Genomic DNA, 17,468 nt, shown 5'->3' with positions numbered 1-17,468 from the left:
CACAGTTAAGAATGTGATCCTCATATTTGGCTTTTGGATATTTGCCCATTAATTTATAGTTTATTATTAATTAATATGTAGTATATTAGGAAACATAAAACAAGTCATGGTGGTATAGATCTGTAATACCAGAAAGAAGACAGTAGGAGAGCAAAACCATGAGCTCCAAACCAGCCTAGATCACATAGCAAGACTACAGAAAGGACAGAAAGGAGAGAGAGTTCACAAATGTTACAAAGGATAATACAAGTCCTAACATTTTCTTCCTTAGTTCAGGAATTATTTTTTGCACTCCTGCTCACCATGACTCATCCACTTCAGAGTCTCATGTTGTAAACTAGGTCTGAAGTAGAGTATGCCACAATTTATCCATTCCTGCAATAACCAATAGAAATATAATGCAAGCCATATGTATAACTTCATATATGACAAGGTTTCCTTATATAACCCTGAACAGAAGACCAAAGAGCCTATAGGCTTAGTGTTTGGATGTACAGTGGTCTCAACATAAGCTCAGGAGTGAGCTCTAAGCTGCCTACGTATGAACTACTACTTCCTGAAGTGTCTAAGGAACAGTGAATGGACTATAAAACACAAAGAGGTAAACAGACAAAATTCTCACTCAAGATGAGCCTGAAAATTAAATTTCTACCAACTAAAAGTCCTACCTACTGAATACTACATTCTAATTACCTAAGAAAAATTAGTTACTTCACAGTCTAAACATTTATATTGAGATCTACACGAGGCCACAGTCTGTGGCCCTCTACAGCACGGCAGTCCATCTGAAGCAGCTGCACACCCACACGTCTGCACTGAGCTCTGCTTCCAAAGCCTCCAACGGTTTCTAGGATTGTGTCTACATGGGTTCATTTCAGGGCCTAAAGTATCAAAAATAAGCTCAAAATCTTCTTAATTTTTCCAATGTCCAGAAATTTCCTGTTGTTGACTTTAATGAGCCCCAGAAATTACTTACAGTAACCCCAAACTACACTGAGTACAGTACTTGAGCTCTTCTCTCAAGGAGTTTAGACATGATTAAAACAAGTGACTTCCAATAACTGCCTGGATTCCTTTTTTTCCTTAATGACTCTACTGTGCAGAGAAATCAACAAAGTTATTTTCCTGAGTATTTTATACCACATCACAGAAAAACTGATATTCATGATGGAAAAACTGATATTCATGATGCTCCAAAGAAGGTGGTGAATGAAGTGTTAAGTAGGAATGAGAATTAGGCTTCGAGGTTTAATAAGAACAAACCTTCTCAAGCATTATTATGCAAACTGTCTCCAAATCAAGGAGGCTGACAACCATCCACCTTTGGTGTGCTACAGAAGATTTCTCTGTAAGGTTATAAATATCGGGGAGGGCTTTTCCAACCTCAGAATTCTAGTGCCAGTTCTTTAGTTCTTGTTTTGTTCTTGTTCTTGGTTCTCCCTCAAATTAGAATATTTTTAACATAATTTTTTGAGAATTTATTATTTGAAAATTTTATTCATACATACAATATATTTTAATCATATCCATCCCTATAACTCTCCCTAACTCCTCCAACTCCCTATGTCTCCTCCCAACTTCACACACAGACACACACACACACACACACACACACACACACACACACACACACACAGACACACACACACACACACACACATACACACACACACACACACAGACACACACGCACACACACACTCCACTGAGTCCAGTTTGTGCTGACCAAATTATCTGTGGGTGTATTATCCTCTACTTGAACCATCCTTAACATCTCAGACTCCTGTGTGATTTCTTTCTTATATCAGGTACTTTAAACAAAGGAGGCTACATAGATGTAAAACCTGTCAAAGTGAGAAGCTTCTTTTCCTGAAGTGGGCAGGAGTGGCTGCATGTCTTTAATCACAGCACCTGGGAGGCAGAGGCAGGCAAATCTTTGTGAATTCAAGGCCAGCCTGGTCTACAAAGTGAGTCCAGGATATAAAAGCATTACTCATTGGCAGAGATGAAGAGAGGACACAGGCAACCATTACCACAGAATGGCTATAGAACTGCTCATTGGTATTGCAAAGAACTGAAAGACCAGCACAAATATTAACTGCATCTAGACATCTCCTTTGAAAGACTCTAATTAAAGGCATTTAATAATCAAAATGGTAACAATAGGGAACATAGTATATATTTAATAACTACTAATACATGAGATTGTTGAGTAACAGAATAAAAAGGGAAACGCAAAGTTAAAATTGCAAAGTATGAACACCAGCATTTCTTGGTACACAGGATCAAGGCTGAGAGCTGCTCAGTGAGCAAACCACGTGCCATACAAGCATGAGAACTAGGAACACATTTCCTAACACCTGTGGAAATGCCAGGGCAGATGTGGCTGCCTGCTTGTAACCCTAGCACTTGGGAAGGAGACACAAGGGATCCCACAGCAAGTTGGCTAGCTAGACTGATCAAATCTGCAAACTCTGGGTTCAAATGAAGGTTTCTGGCTAGGCCAGAAAGTGAGTGAAGAAGACAGTCTACATCAACCTCTGTCCTCGATACACACATGCACATATAGCCATATACCCCCAATACAAAAACAAAATTACAGAATCATAAAATTTAACAGGAGAGTTAGCAAAAGCAAATGACTAATTTAAATCAAACATAAGTCAAAACTACCATGATCAAAGGGTCTGCTCATAGAAGTTCAGATAACTGTTGTACCAGAAGAACAGTGTGAACCACAGCAACCAGTGTTTGAGAGAACAAAGTATGGACAGAATGTATAAACTGACTGGGAAGACGACATCCGGCATCCAGGAACAATCTTAAAGCACACAAACAAAAACCCCTCAAACAAAGGCTGGTCATATGGCTCAGCAGTGGAAGGCACTTGCTGGCAAGCCTCGCAACCCGTGCTCAATCCCACATGGGAGAGGAAAACTCATTCCTTAAAGTTGTCTCTGATTTCCAAGCACATGCTTGTGAGACAAACAGACACACACACACAATGTAAAGAAGGAAAGAAAATTACAAACTATGCCCTTGATAAAAACAAATCAGTAATAATATACTCAAAATATTTAACTACATCTATGCACACAGAAATTGTAATTCTCAAAGACTGTGCTATCTAGCTAGCATATGCTATCCAATATCTATAGGTGAGCACTTGAAGAGTGCTAGAACTAAGAAACTGAAACTTTAGTTTTAATTTATATTTAAATTTAACAACATTCCATTCAAACTGCAAACATGGTTGGAGCAATTTGAGTTTGTGATGTATGATATCCACTGTATATCTTAAAAACTCACAATACAGATTAAGTTTTTTTTTTTTTCTTTATGTCTCACGAAGTCCCGGGCTGGGCACAGCCGCCTGCCCCCCCAGGCCACTGAGAACTGCTCTACCCCTGTTCTGGCCGCCAGCAGATTAAGTATTTTCAATACAATTTAGTATGAAAAACAATGTGGGCTGGAAGTATAAATGCAAAATATACATCAGACTTTAAAAGTCTTAGTACAAAATGCTAGACTATAAATATCTCGCAAATAAAGCTGTGTCTCTCTGTGTGCATGCGATATGTGTGTGTGTTGCTACAGTTAGCACATAGAGCTTTAAGCATGGTAGAGAAAGCACCAGTGAGCTGCAGCCTCAGCCCATCAATGCTTTTACAAGACAGTCATCCTGCAAGAGCTGACCTGAGATGTAAGAGCAGGAGGCTGACCCCGCCCTCACCTGCTGCAGCACTAAGGGGAGTGGACTCTGTACTTCACCTGGGCAGCACAGTAGACCTGGCCCTGGATGTAGGAGCTGCCAGTGAGCTGGCCCTAGAAGTGTGGCCTGGAGAGCTGGTTCTTGTCAGCCGTGCAGTCATCAGAGCAGAAGAGATGGTCCTACCCCTCACCTGCTACAGAACTCTGGAGAATAGGCCCTATACCTTGCCTGGGCAGCACAGTATAGCAGACCCTGGTAATGAGAGCCCAGGGAGCATGGGAGAGCTGGCCCCACAACTCATCTGCTGTGCAACCGGTAGACAAGAAAGAGCTGCCCTCCTCCCTTGCCATCTAGGGCAGGTGGGAAAGCTGCCGGGGGTGAACTGAGAGTGGGAGAACTGGCCCTGTCCCTCACCTGTTGCAATGCACAGGAGAACATACCCTACACCTGGGCAGCAAAGTAGAGTTTGCCCTGGTGGAGGAGGGGAGTACAAGTGAGCCAGCCTTGAGAGCAGGAGAGCAGGAGAGCAGGAGCTCTAGCCTAGCCCCTTGCCTGCCCCAGCACTGCCCTGCATCTCTCCTAGACAGTACAATAGAGCTGGCCCTGGTGGTGTGGGTGCAGCCTAACTGAGGCATGAGAGCTGACGAGTTAGCTCTGCCCCTTGCTGGCTATGACACTGGATGAGTTAGCTGGGTAGGGCCTGAAAGCTTGACCAGGTGGTGTGGATGTGTGACAGGTGGCAGGCTGACCATCTATCTCTGATACCTCTCAGGCCCAGATCCAGGACTTTGAGGTAGTCCACCCCGACATCTACCCCATTGATTAACCCTAACCCCGACATCTACCCCATTGATGAACTGCTGGAGTGCATGAAGTCCAAAACTACAGGATCTCCATGACCCAGTACAGCAGCAGGATAACCGAGAGGAGTCCCAGTCCTCACTACACTATCCAGTACTGACAGTGTATCAGAAGCCAGCAGCCTCAAACCAGACCAATGACTGACTGCAGGGAACATTTGCAAGCAAAGAAGTGTGGACAAAAGGGTGTACTCTAGGACGCACTGTGACACACTACAGCTTCCACAAGACTTGGTTTTCTTTTTAGGAGAGGAAGTTGTAAGGATGGAGGATGTGGGTAGGATGGAACTGGGAAATGAATGGAATTGGGTGCACATGTGAAATTCACAAAGAACCAATAAAAGTTATTTTTAAAAGTAAAAAAATAAAACATTACTTTAAGCTACTCAGGATCAGTATATTTTATATGCTACAGACTTGTTTGTCTCTTCATAAGGTAAATGCAATGGTAAATGAATGTCTGTCATTCTGGTTCCAGTACCCTGGACATCTCAATGGTGGGTGCTCAAGTGCTCTATATGAAATGAAGTGGTATTTGTATACAGCACTCTATGTTTTCTTGAGAGGGGCTGAAGATAGTTAGGGCTCAGCTGTAAAAACCACCAGCTGCTCTCACAGAAGACTGGGTTTTGGTTCCCAGCACCCACATGGCAATTCACTACCAGCTATAACTCTTATCTGACACCCTCTTCTGGACTCCACAGGTACCAAGCACACATGTGGTGTCCAGACATACAGACAAAACACTTATTACATATAAGAATATTTAAATCATCCTCAAATTAATTATAATATTGTACACAATATAAACACCACAGACAGATATACTGTATCATTTACGAAAATAACAAAAAGTCTGTACATATTCACTATGCATGCAGTTTTCCCAAATATTAAGTACATGGATTTCTTATCTGTGGCTGAACTGTATTCCTCTGAGTTACTGCAGACAGATAACATTTAGCCATTATTCTGCTGTCTAAAGAAGTAATCAAGAAACTGAATAACATTAATGCAAAAACTTTGGCTTGATCCCTGGCTCATGTTAATGCCTTTGGCCAATGATAAGCCTAGTGTGAAGGACATTTCTGTTTAATCTATTTCCTGTCAGGACCACACACAGATCAAGGTGCTTCCCAGCAGGCTGTATTCATAAGGCAGGCCTGGGGAAGCACAAGCACAGGACTGCCTGGGGCAAGAATTACTATCTCAGTACACTCACATCCAGTGAGCTAATCGGGAAGCTCAGTTCGAGGGTCCCAGAGAATACTGCAGGAAATCTGACTCTTATTTTCACCCAGCTCACACTGTAGTCTTGCTTATGACTACAGTCGTGAAAATACAACCCCTTAACATTTTTAATGGCAATATCCAAAAAAGACCACAAGATGGAGATATTACTCCATTACTTTTAATATTTGTATGTATACATTTTTCATAATTTTTCGTAAAGGTTAGTCACTCTAATACATTCTTTTACCTTATAAGGCTTTGCACGTGCTAGGCAAATGCTCTACCACAGAGTGCAGTTAGCTCTATTCTTTTTTTGAGATGAGGTTTCGCTACTCAGCTTAGGATGGCCTCGACCTTGCCATGGAAGCTAGGCTGGTTTTGAACTAGTGATCTTCCTGAGTGCTGCTGGATCACAGATGTGGGCACCATGCCCGCCATGAAAAGGTTATTGACAGGGGCTGAAGACACGGCCTGCTGGTAGACTGCTTGCTCTACATTCAGATCTCTTCATCAGTGTGACCCCAAATGACTCTTAACTACTGCCACACATCGAAGCAACCTAAAGATGTATTTACAAGGAAGGTAATCTGGTAATCTACAGCCTTTGAAGGCGATTCAAACCATAACTCTTGGCACTTGTTTTTAAAAATGTCAATACTATTGAAAACTGAAGCTTTTCACAATCATAACCATGTTCAAAATCAACATAAATTAATGTAAAATACATCTAACAGCGAGATACCAAAAGTCACATTAATTCCATAAAACTATTATGAAAATCACAGAATGGTACTCAGTTGTACTTCATCAAATATTTACATAAGTATGCTTTACTTAGACCAGGAAGTCTATTTGCTACTGTAAAAATAAAAGACCCACACAAAAATATTGTAAGATACAACTAACTACAAAAAATAAGATTTTTTTTTTTAAAAAATCACAATTTCCAGCTTTAGTGTAAAGAAAAGATTCAGACAAAAATAATAGATAACTAACTACTAGAAAAGTTAGAACTTCTGGCTTTTCTACATTATTATTACCCTTTAAGGCCATAAATCAACTCGTCATCAACCGTAAATGCAAAACACCATTTAAAAGCCAATATGTATGTGTATGTGTGTATGTATATAGATGTGTGTGTGTGTAAATATATATAAAGAAATGGTTTTGCTTTGTAGCCCTGGATAGCCCTACTCACTGTGTAGACTAGGCTGGCCTTAAGTTTGAAAGAATTCTCCAACTTCTGCTTCCCAAGTGCTAGAATTACCTATATGTGTCACTACACCCCAAACAAATACTAATATTTTATTTATTTGTTTTATACACACACACAGAGGGGGGGGAGAGTGTTTTTCAAGACAGGATTTCTCTGAGTAGCCCTGGCTGTCCTGTAACTCACTCTATAGACCAGGCTGGCCTCAAATTCACAGATCTGCCTGCCTCTGCCTCCCAAGTGCTAATTTTTTAAATAAATGCATGGTCAATGAAAATAACTGCTGATAAAATTTGCAAGTTCTAAATTTCAAAAAGTGAAAGGTTTCTGGTAATACACAAATGCAATAGACCATGGAATGCCCTCCTGAACATGACTTTTCTCAGTGGTGGAATGAATCAAATTCTAAAAGACTGGCTAACACTTTCTTTCTTAGCTGGCATAGTTTGAACCTTCGGCCTTCCCCATGGTCCATTAAATGACAATGCTGATGTTCTTCCTTTGGTCTTAATGTTCACAATACACAACAGAGTATGACACCACACAGCTTTTTAAAATTCTTATGCCTTTTATAGCCAGGAGTTGTATATATCCCTGAATTTGTTTTTCTGAAGAAATCATTCCCTTTTAGAATGTCTTGTTACCATTGGCATTCAAATACTCCATGTCCTTTGTTTTATTCTTTTTTTTTTTTTATTAACTTGAGTATTTCTTATCAACATCCCCATAACCCCTCCCCCTTCCCTTCTTTATGGGTGTTCCCCTCCCCCATCTTCCCCCCATTGCCGCCCTTCCCCCAACAATCACGTTCACTGGGGGTTCAGTCTTAGCAGGACCCAGGGCTTCCCCTTCCACTGGTGATCTTACTAGGATATTCATTGCTACCTATGAGGTCAGAGTCCAGGGTCAGTCCATGCATAGTCTTTAGGTAGTGGCTTAGTCCCTGGAAACTCTGGTTGCTTGGCATTGTTGTTCATATGGGGTCTCGAGCCCCTTCAAGCTTTCCAGTTCTTTCTCTGATTCCTTCAACGGGGGTCCTGTTCTCAGTTCAGTGGTTTGCTGCTGGCATTCGCCTCTATATTTGCTGTATTCTGGCTGTGTCTCTCAGGAGAGATCTACATCCGGCTCCTGTCGGCCTGCACTTCTTTGCTTCATCCATCTTATCTAGTTTGGTGGCTGTATATGTATGGGCCACATGTGGGGCAGGCTCTGAATGGGTGTTTCTTCTGCCTCTGTTCTAAACTTTGCCTCCCTATTCCCTCCCAAGGGTATCCTTGTTCCCCTTTTACAGAAGGAGTGAAGCATTCGCATTTTGACCATCCTTCTTGAGTTTCATGTGTTCTGTGCATCTAGGGTAATTCAAGCATTTGGGCTAATATCCACTTATGAATGAGTGCATACCATGTGTGTTTTTCTGTGATTGGGTTACCTCACTCAGGATGATATTTTCCAGTTCCAACCATTTGCCTATGAAAAGACATAGCAGCCTTATTTCTAATAGCCAGAAGCTGGAAAGAACCTAGATGCCCTTCAACAGAGGAATGGATACAGAAACTGTGGTACATCTACACAGTGGAATACTACTCAGCTATCAAAAACAATGACTTTATGAAAATCATAGGCAAATGGATGGAACTGTTTTATTCTTAATCTTAGACTCAGCTTAGTGTTGACTCAATTCTATTAGCTGACCGCACACAGCTTAACGGCTGCTGCCTTATTAGCAACAAAACAGACATGCATTTACTAATGGAGCATACTGTTCTATGCACATTTTCTAAGCAAAGGTGCAGAGTGTGGCTTGCCTTGCTTTTGTAATATGCCTGATTACATATAAGATTCCAGCTACTAGGTGGTAGTAAACAGGAATACTTATTGAAAAAGTAAATGGCCCCAACTTTACTTAATTTAGTATTCAATAAGATAAAGAATAAAATATAACTTCTAGATTAAATTTGAAATTTAAGTCTTAATAGTCAACTTCCCATTTCCATCAATAAGTGGAATACCATAAAAATCCAACTATTCAGTACTTAAGATATTATGTTATTCGAAACACAGTGAAATATTTTACATTCATTTGTATAGGACCCATATTTCACAATTAGACGCTTTATGACAGTAAAGACTGCTTTCTGCAAATACATATGATTATAGCTTTATTTATTTTATTATTTTATTTTATGTATGTGAGCACACTGTTGTTCTCTTCAGACACACCAGAAGAGGGCATCAGATCCCATTACAGATGGCTGTGAGCCACCATGTGGTTGCTGGGGATCAAACTCAGGACCTCTGGAAGAGCAGTCAGTGCTCTTAACCACTAAGCCATCTCTCCAGCCCAATTATAGCTTTATTGTAACAGCATTCAAGGTCCTACTTCTCACAATTAGAAGTCTTTCTTTATTCTAACTCCATTCCTCTACCTAGTCACACTATAAAAAAAATAGAACAGTTTTAATTATAGGCAAATTTGCTGGCATATTACTATCCAAATATACCCAATAAGCCTGTCTCAGGAAAACATTTATAAGATGTTATAGTAACAGTTTACACAATGATTCACTCACTGATAGAAAACCTAAAAAATTTGGGAGCCACTTAATATTGATAGCAGGCATCTTATAAAAGCACTTGTTACTTTTAACTGCCACAAATACTCTCCCCTCACTGACCATCAAACCAAGTATCTACTCTTACTTCCATCCTATAATTTATTCACTCAGAACCCTCAGAAAAGTGGGATTTTGAAATCTACCACATTAGTCATTGGATAAGGTATTAAGCTATTCAATAAGATGTTAAAATAGATCTCTACGAGTAACTGTACATATAGAAGCTAATATTACTTTCCCAACTCAATGTAATAAGATATCTGAGTGCTTTACTGATTAGCACTGAAAAAGATTCAGAACACCAGAAAAGACAGCTAAAAGGTTTCTGTACTACCAACTCCAGGTTACATGTGAGAAAATTTCTGCAACAGACTTGCCTTTCCCTACAAATTGTGCTTAGGCAATCCTCACTAAACTACACTAAGCCTTTTGTACATAAAGTAAACAAATCCTAATAATCAAAACTGATTCAAAGCTGTATATAATTAGATAAGCGTTTGTCCACCTCTAACTCCACACATGATATGCCAACATGAGAGATAGGACTGGAGGATAATCTGCCATTCTAGAACCTGCATTACTCTCTCCCTCCAAATGGAGAAATAACTTCAGATTCCTAATAAAAAGGAAGAGGCTAAGTACACAACAAATTTACAAGGGAATACATGCTTAAAGATCGAACCACCCAGCCTGGGCCCATGGGGGCTCACAGAGACTAAACCACCAACCAAAGAACATGCATGGGCTGGACCTAACCCCCTGCACATATGTAGCAGATGTGCAGCTTCGTCTTCACGTGGGTCCCCTACCCATTGGAGCAGGGGCTGTCTCTGACTCTGTGCCCACCTTGGGATCCTTTTCCCACAGCTGGGCTGCCTTGCCCGGCCTCAGTGTGAGAGTATGTGCTTAGTCTACTTAGACTTGATGTGCCTGGGCCGGTTGGGACCCACAGAAGGGCTTCCCTTTCTCTGAAGAGAAGGGAAGGGGAGAATGGGAGAAAGGGTGAGAGGATGGGAATGGGAGGATAGGAGAGAGGGGTTGTGATCAGGATGTAAAGTGGATAAATAAATTAAGTAATTAATCAAAGAAGATTAAATTACATACAAGCATCACAAACACAATGACTTCACAACACAAATAATTAGATATAACTGAGAACAGAAGTGCAGATTCACCAGTCCACTATAAAAGACAGCTTCATTTTTTAAGTGTTAGGGCTTAAGAAGGCCAGTTAATGGCTCTTCTTTCAAGGACACAGCTAGGCACAGAGAGAATATGTAACAGCTATTGGAGAATATCCAGATTTTTTTAAAAAATTAAGTATTTATTCTTGGCTACAATACTCTACAAAAGTATTGTATAAAAGAAATTATGGTCTTACACGATAAATACAAAATCAAAAAATAAAATAAAACAGAGAAAAGCTAGAATTGCCACTGATTCCATAATAATAAAAGGAGTCCAAGGAACTGTGAGATGACATACAAATATTACATAGGGTCTAGAATTTAAGTAAGATCTCAAACAGCTGTCTTGCATCCTACATGGTATATCATTCATCGTTCTGCCCACTCTCCTCTGAAAAGATGCAGTATCCACATCAGAATGCCCTGTGAACAATTAACTAAAAAGCATCTAAAAGCAGACTTTATGCTGATATGCGTTCCAGAGTTGGCCTCTTCCAGACTTCTGAAGTCGCTTCCTAAATTTCAACTTGAAATATGCACAGGGACCTTTACTCTACTGGGGCCTTAAAAAAGACATATAGGGGGTTGGGGATTTAGCTCAGTGGTAGAGCGCTTGCCTAGCAAGCGCAAGGTCCTGGGTTTGGTCCCCAGCTCCGAAAAAAAAAGAAAAGAAAAAAAAAAGACATATAGATGTGACCTATTTTTAAATAAAAACTATCAAGAAAGTACTTGTTTGGGGAATTGCAATTTAGTGTTTGTTCTAACACATGGCTTCATCAATGCTATTCCATTCAGTATAGACTGAGGTGTCTGACAGGTGTCCATAAAATTCACCTGTTCTTATAGTTCTGGTTGTGAGCCTAGCCCTTAACAGCTGAGCCATCTCTACAGCTCAAAACTCACCTGTTCTAAAGATCAAAGTAACTTTTAAAATTACCCAAAATCTAAAAGTGACATTTTTGCAAGCACGCAGCTAAGAAGCCAAAAAAGAAAGGTGGAACCAGAATCATCTAGTTTCCATCATCCATTCTTCCTCGTCTCCTCTCCTGAACCCACTGTTGAAGTCCAGCCAATCCTCAGAACCTTATTTGACTCCTCTTCTGACTCGGCTGACTACTTCTTCCTCTCGGAGATATCTTCACCACTTGACTTGAAAACATCCCATTTCTTGGTTTGTCTCTTCCTGTCTCTCTCACTGGTTCTTCATCTCCTGGTCACCATCTCTCCGGCTTAGTTCTCAGACCTCTTCCCTTGTCTTTTAGATTTATTCTTTTGGGTAAACTCATCCAGTTATTGGTCTCTCGTTACCTTCTAAGTACCAAGAACTAGTTTATCATCTAGTCCACTTTTTTGTCTGAATTCCAGACCTGAATATCCAGATAGCTACACACCAGCCCCCACTGTGCTTAACAAAAATGGCAAACTTGGCGTGACCAAACTCTTGATTGTCCCTCAACCAGAGTCCCTGTCCAGGCTTCCAAACTCAGTGAGTTCAACTGCCTCCTTAATCTTTAGAATTGTCTTCAATCTCTCTTCCGTTAGAGTCCACATTTAAATCACTTGTTCTGTTTGCTTTCCTAGTGCTATGATAAACTTAGGGAGGGAAGAGTTTATTTTACCTTACAGTTTACATTCCACCATGAAGCGTTAAGGCAGGACTGAAGCACAGTGGAGGAACAATGCTAACTGGCTTTCTTCCCATGGCTCACTCAGCCTGCTTTCTTACACAACCAAGGATTCTTATACATGCCCAGGAATGGCGCTGAGCCCTCTCAGATCAATCATTTATGAAGAAAATGCCCCAAAGACTTTCATACAGACTATACTGATTGATGGAGGCAATTTCTCAAACTTAAGGGAAAAAAAAAAAACCAACCAACCATCACACCATCTGAGTAAAATTGTCAATTTTATGATCAAACTAAATCCAGAATCTGATCGCTTCATACCAGTGTCACATCTACCACCCAGGCCTATGCTACATTCTACACTACCATTATTTCTCTAAGTAACTAATGCCTTATAAACTATCCTTAGCACAAAGACATGACCGTTTTGAAATTTACTTCAAATCTGGTCAACCCTCACTCCCCAACTTAATTATGAGTAAAAATCACTGTCCTTAAAATGGCCTACAAGCCTCTCTATGATCTGTCCTTACCACTAGGACTTGGATCCTATCCCCCATTACTATTCTCCAGCACTCTGCCCTGGCCATACTGGCTGCTATTCCCTCAAATTCTCAACACACTCCTGTATCCAGACCTTTGCACTCACTCAGTTCCCTGAATGCTTGTCCCCCAGGCTGAATGCTCCTCCGTCACACAGTAATCTGAATGTTTGAGTCCTTCTAAAATGAGACTGTTCAAGTCCATTCCCCAAAGGGATAAGGACCAAGAGATAGTACATCTGAGAATTGATGGGTTAGAAGGGTGGAATCCTTATGAATAGAATCAATGCCTTATAACTTCTTCAGAAGCCTCTGCTCATCCGCTAATTATCTTCACTATCGTGTTCCCATCCCAACTAAACTATTAAGCTAAACGAGGCTAAAGATTTTATGTTTAGGACCCAGTGAATACCAAGTAAGTCTTCCCTGAGTACCAACACTGGACAGTTTTGCTACTTTGTCAACAGGAGCTTGACGAGCATGCCGTAGTTTGGCTCTAGCTTGAATATCACGCATTAAACTTTAAACAGGTTGAGTTTATCTCTACCACATATCTGGCCCTTGAAAGTCTTCCAAGAAAGCTAAGATTCAAAGTAAAGAACGTTCCAATCTATTTTCTGTGTCAGTAGAATTAAGCTCCTTCTGGCTTTCTTTTCAATTTCAACACAGCTACACACAGAAATACAGATTAAAATAATTTTCTGGACTCTTTTCAGATTTTACCAACTTGACCAAATCTTCTCAATTATCTATTTGTATTCCCCCATCTTTCCTTACAAAGTTAAGGTCTCTAGTTGTTCATACTAATTCACTACAAACTAAGTATGAAATTACAAACTATGATAGTGCACAGATGAGGCCAGATAACCAGTCTTTTTAACTTATGTGTCTACAAATGTATGGGTTTGTATATTTAAATACAGTACCCTCCGAGGCCATACCAGGTGTCAGAGCCCCTAAAACTGGAAATTATAGGCAGTTGTGAGCTAAAAACACAGGTGCCAGGAAACGCAATCCATCCCTGAGCAAGAACACCAAGTCCTCTTAACTACTGAGCACGCCTCACCCAGAGATAATATGAATTTGAAACCACCACTGCCAAACCTCTATATTCTCTTAAAAAGCTTAATTCCTACAAACAATTCAAAAGCATCAACAAGATTTGTTTTGATAGGTTACTGTTCTACTCTGCTTTCATAAACCACTGTGATAAAACACTGACAAGATAAACTTAAGGGAGAGAGGGGTTCTTGACTGACATTTCCAAGTCACAGTCCATCTTTGAGGGAAACCAAGGCAGGAGCTGAAGCAGAAACCATGCAGACAGGCTACTTGCTGTCTTGCTCGTCTTGCTTTTAATATAACTCAGGGTCGTCTAACAAGTGGTGGTACCACTCCCACAGCAGTCACATCAAGGCAATGCTCCCACAGACCTGCCTGCAGACCAATATGGTTCAGGCGAGTTCTCAATTGAAATCCCCTCTGCACAGATGACTTGTGTCCCCTCTAGCTTGTGTCAAGGCGACAAGACACTAGCCCGAACAGTTATACACAAACCTAACACAGGTAGCTACAGAATTTAATCAGTCTTAAGGAATACTAAACAACTATTTAGTTGAGCTAGCAAGATGGCTCAGCAGTTAAAGGCACCTGCTCAGTTTAAACCCTAGGACCCTCACGGAAAGAAAACACCAACTTCCAAGAGCTGTACTCTGACCTCCATGTTTGCCATGGTAAGTATAATAACTACGGAAACAAATAAACAAAAAATAAATGCAATAAAGAACATTCCTGGGGGTTCAGTGGTTAAGAGCACTGGTTGTTCTTTCAAAGGCCCAGATTTGATTCTCAACAGCCACATGGTAGCTCACAACTGTTTGTAATTCCAGTCCCAGGGGAGCAGATAGCTGTCCTATTCTGGCTTCTGTGGGCGCCAGGCACAAGGTGGTAAACACACATACATGCAGGTAAAACATTACAAACAAAACAACAACAACAACAAAACCTAGAGAAGCACTGTGGTGTGGTACTAAGAAAACACATGTAAACGCACTGACAGAGGTAGATAAACACACACTAACATGGAAGGGATTCAACCAGGGATATTGGCACATGTCGCCAATTCCAGTACTCCTTGAGGTAGGTGGATGGATAGCTATGAGTTTGAGGCTAGCCTGGTCAACCTAGTAAGTTCCAGGCCAGCCAGTGCAGCACAGTGAGAAACCTTGGGTGTGGAGAGAGGAGGTAATTAACTTAAATAAAATAAAACACAAACAAATAAATGAAAAATATTTAAAGGAATTATTTTCTGTTCTACCTAATCTAGATTTTTTTTTTTTTTTTAGTTAAAAAGTGAAATGAACTTTCTGACCAGGTGTAGTGGGAAAAGCCTATAATCTCAACGTCCAGGAGGAGCCTGAGGCTGGAGAATAACGGTTTAGAGGATAGGCTAAGCTACATGAAGACCCTATCTCAAAAGCCTAAGCCCAAATAAAGTTCTCAAACTTACATTCTCACTAACTATTGTTACATACACTGCATTATCATTTACTTTGGAAATGAGGCATGTTTTTTCCTCTATGAGCAGGAAGTAGCACAAGGTAACACCTTACAATGACCACAAAAACCACTGTACATAATACTTTTAACTCTTAAAAAGTGAGAACTGTTAAGTTCAGTACCGTGGCAATTTTATACTCAATAATTTTATATGCAATCATGGAATTAAAATGCAATGAATGAAAATTAAGCTTCTGTTTAATAGTCCAATTAATTTTCTTTGAAAGTTTCCTATTTCATAATGTACAGGAAGAGGTACATTTCTTAGCTGTTCTGTTAAGTGTGTCTTTTGTTGCTGTTGTTGTTGTTGTTGTTGTTGCTGATGTATTTTAGCTCCACAACTCATATCTTGTGTGAAGGACTCAATCAGAGCTTGGGAAATTCTTTCATTTTATGATCATGAAGTTAGTGACATGTCTTCATTTTCTGTTCATTGTTTGAGGTAGAGCCTGAACAAATCCTCTCACTCACTTTCAAGTAGAAATAAAAGAGAACAAGAGATTTTACAAGTTAAAGATGCAAGTTACATCCAGAACAGAAATGAATGGAGAGGCAAGGACATATACACAATACTATACCGGGCTCCTCTTCCAACAGCACCCCAAACACCTCAAACCCTGAAAGCTTCACAACTTCTATGAGTCCTAAGACCAACCCGGAGGAGGCTTCAAATTCTTCCAGACCTCTAACTGCAACACCAACACTAACAGCTGGCTATAACGATTACAAAATACAGTGCAAGAAAACTGCTAACAGACGCTGGGCAAAATGTATTTCTGTCTTCCCAGGAAGGACGAGGGAGGAGGCAGATGAAGTAAAAATATGTTTAAGTGGGAAGATGACAATTTGGGGTGATACATGGTTACTGTGTCACACTTGAGACTGGGTAAGTATTAAAAAAAAAGAAAAGAAAAGAAAAAACGGTCTGCCTACACCTCTCTTCCTTTTTCCTTCAGCACAGCTTCAGAGGTGGGGGAAGGATGGTCTCCAGAAAGCCAAAGAAAAGGTATCAGCACTCCCAAGCTAGTTGCACCGTCCAGCCTAACACTTAGATCAGAACTTCTGAAGTTGGACTGACAGTGGACTGGGAAGAGATGGCGGTCAAGCCGACTCAGCTGAGTGAGGAGGCCCCCCCCCCAACCCCCCGCCGCGGCCGGCGCGCTTACCTGCTGCACCCCGAGGAACTCGTAGAAGTTCAACTGCACCTCCTCCACCAAGTCGAACAACTCCAGGTCTCCGCTCTCCCAGGCGCGCACCGGCCGCACGGCCACCAGCAGAAACAGAAGCAGCGGCCACAGCGGCCGCATCGAGGACGACACCAGCCCGGGACGCCGGGGAAGTCGCGCGGGTCCGAAGCCGGGAACCCACATCTTGCTGGGCTCCGAGAGAGCGGTCCGCAGCCACGCCATGCGCCGGCCGAGAGCGGGGACGTGGCGGGTGGCGCGGGCAGTGGGGACGGCGCCTGTCAGTCAGGAGCGCGGGCAGCCGCCCGGAAGCGGCCAGCCAGGCTGCCGGCTCCACGGAAGCACCAATAGACGCGGAGAAGGGGGCCGGGGAGCGGAGACCAGTCGCAGCCCGCTCTCCCTCTCCGGACCCTCGCCCCGGCCTAAGAACAGCTGGAGAGCCAGCGCCGGGAGCCAGGCTGCCGTGTGGGAGAGGCTTCCCCAGGCCTCAGCCTATCCCAGGCCTCGCTTCCGGTGACATCACGTCTCCTAGCAACTGTGGGGCGGGGCCGAGGCCGGAAGTAGGAACGCCAAGCACTCTGGATTCCGGCCTGGGAGAACAGCCTTTCAACGCTGGCTGAGGGAGGTTGACAATCTCAGACCTCCAGGGCCCAAAATGCCTTCTACCTGTAGGTTTTCTTCCCTATGCCTTCTATCTTGTTTTCCTAAGTATTGATATCAAAAGCATATTTCAGG

General features: G+C 41.7%; 1 protein-coding gene across 1 annotated transcript in view; it reads right to left on the bottom strand.

The window, feature by feature from the left end:
* Dnajc1 (DnaJ heat shock protein family (Hsp40) member C1) overlaps window positions 1–17,242 on the bottom strand; it is a 159,781-nt gene extending 142,539 nt beyond the window's left edge. The window contains exon 1 of the mRNA XM_032885262.1: window positions 16,716–17,242. Within this exon, the coding sequence (XP_032741153.1) occupies window positions 16,716–16,958 (243 nt within the window). The 5' untranslated portion in view covers window positions 16,959–17,242. The remainder of the gene's footprint in view (window positions 1–16,715) is intronic.
* Between the last annotated feature and the right edge of the window lie 226 nt (window positions 17,243–17,468).

This window comes from Rattus rattus, chromosome 14 (assembly GCF_011064425.1).
Source record: "Rattus rattus isolate New Zealand chromosome 14, Rrattus_CSIRO_v1, whole genome shotgun sequence".
NCBI lineage: Eukaryota > Metazoa > Chordata > Mammalia > Rodentia > Muridae > Rattus > Rattus rattus.
This window is presented reverse-complemented; position numbering and strand designations above follow the sequence as displayed.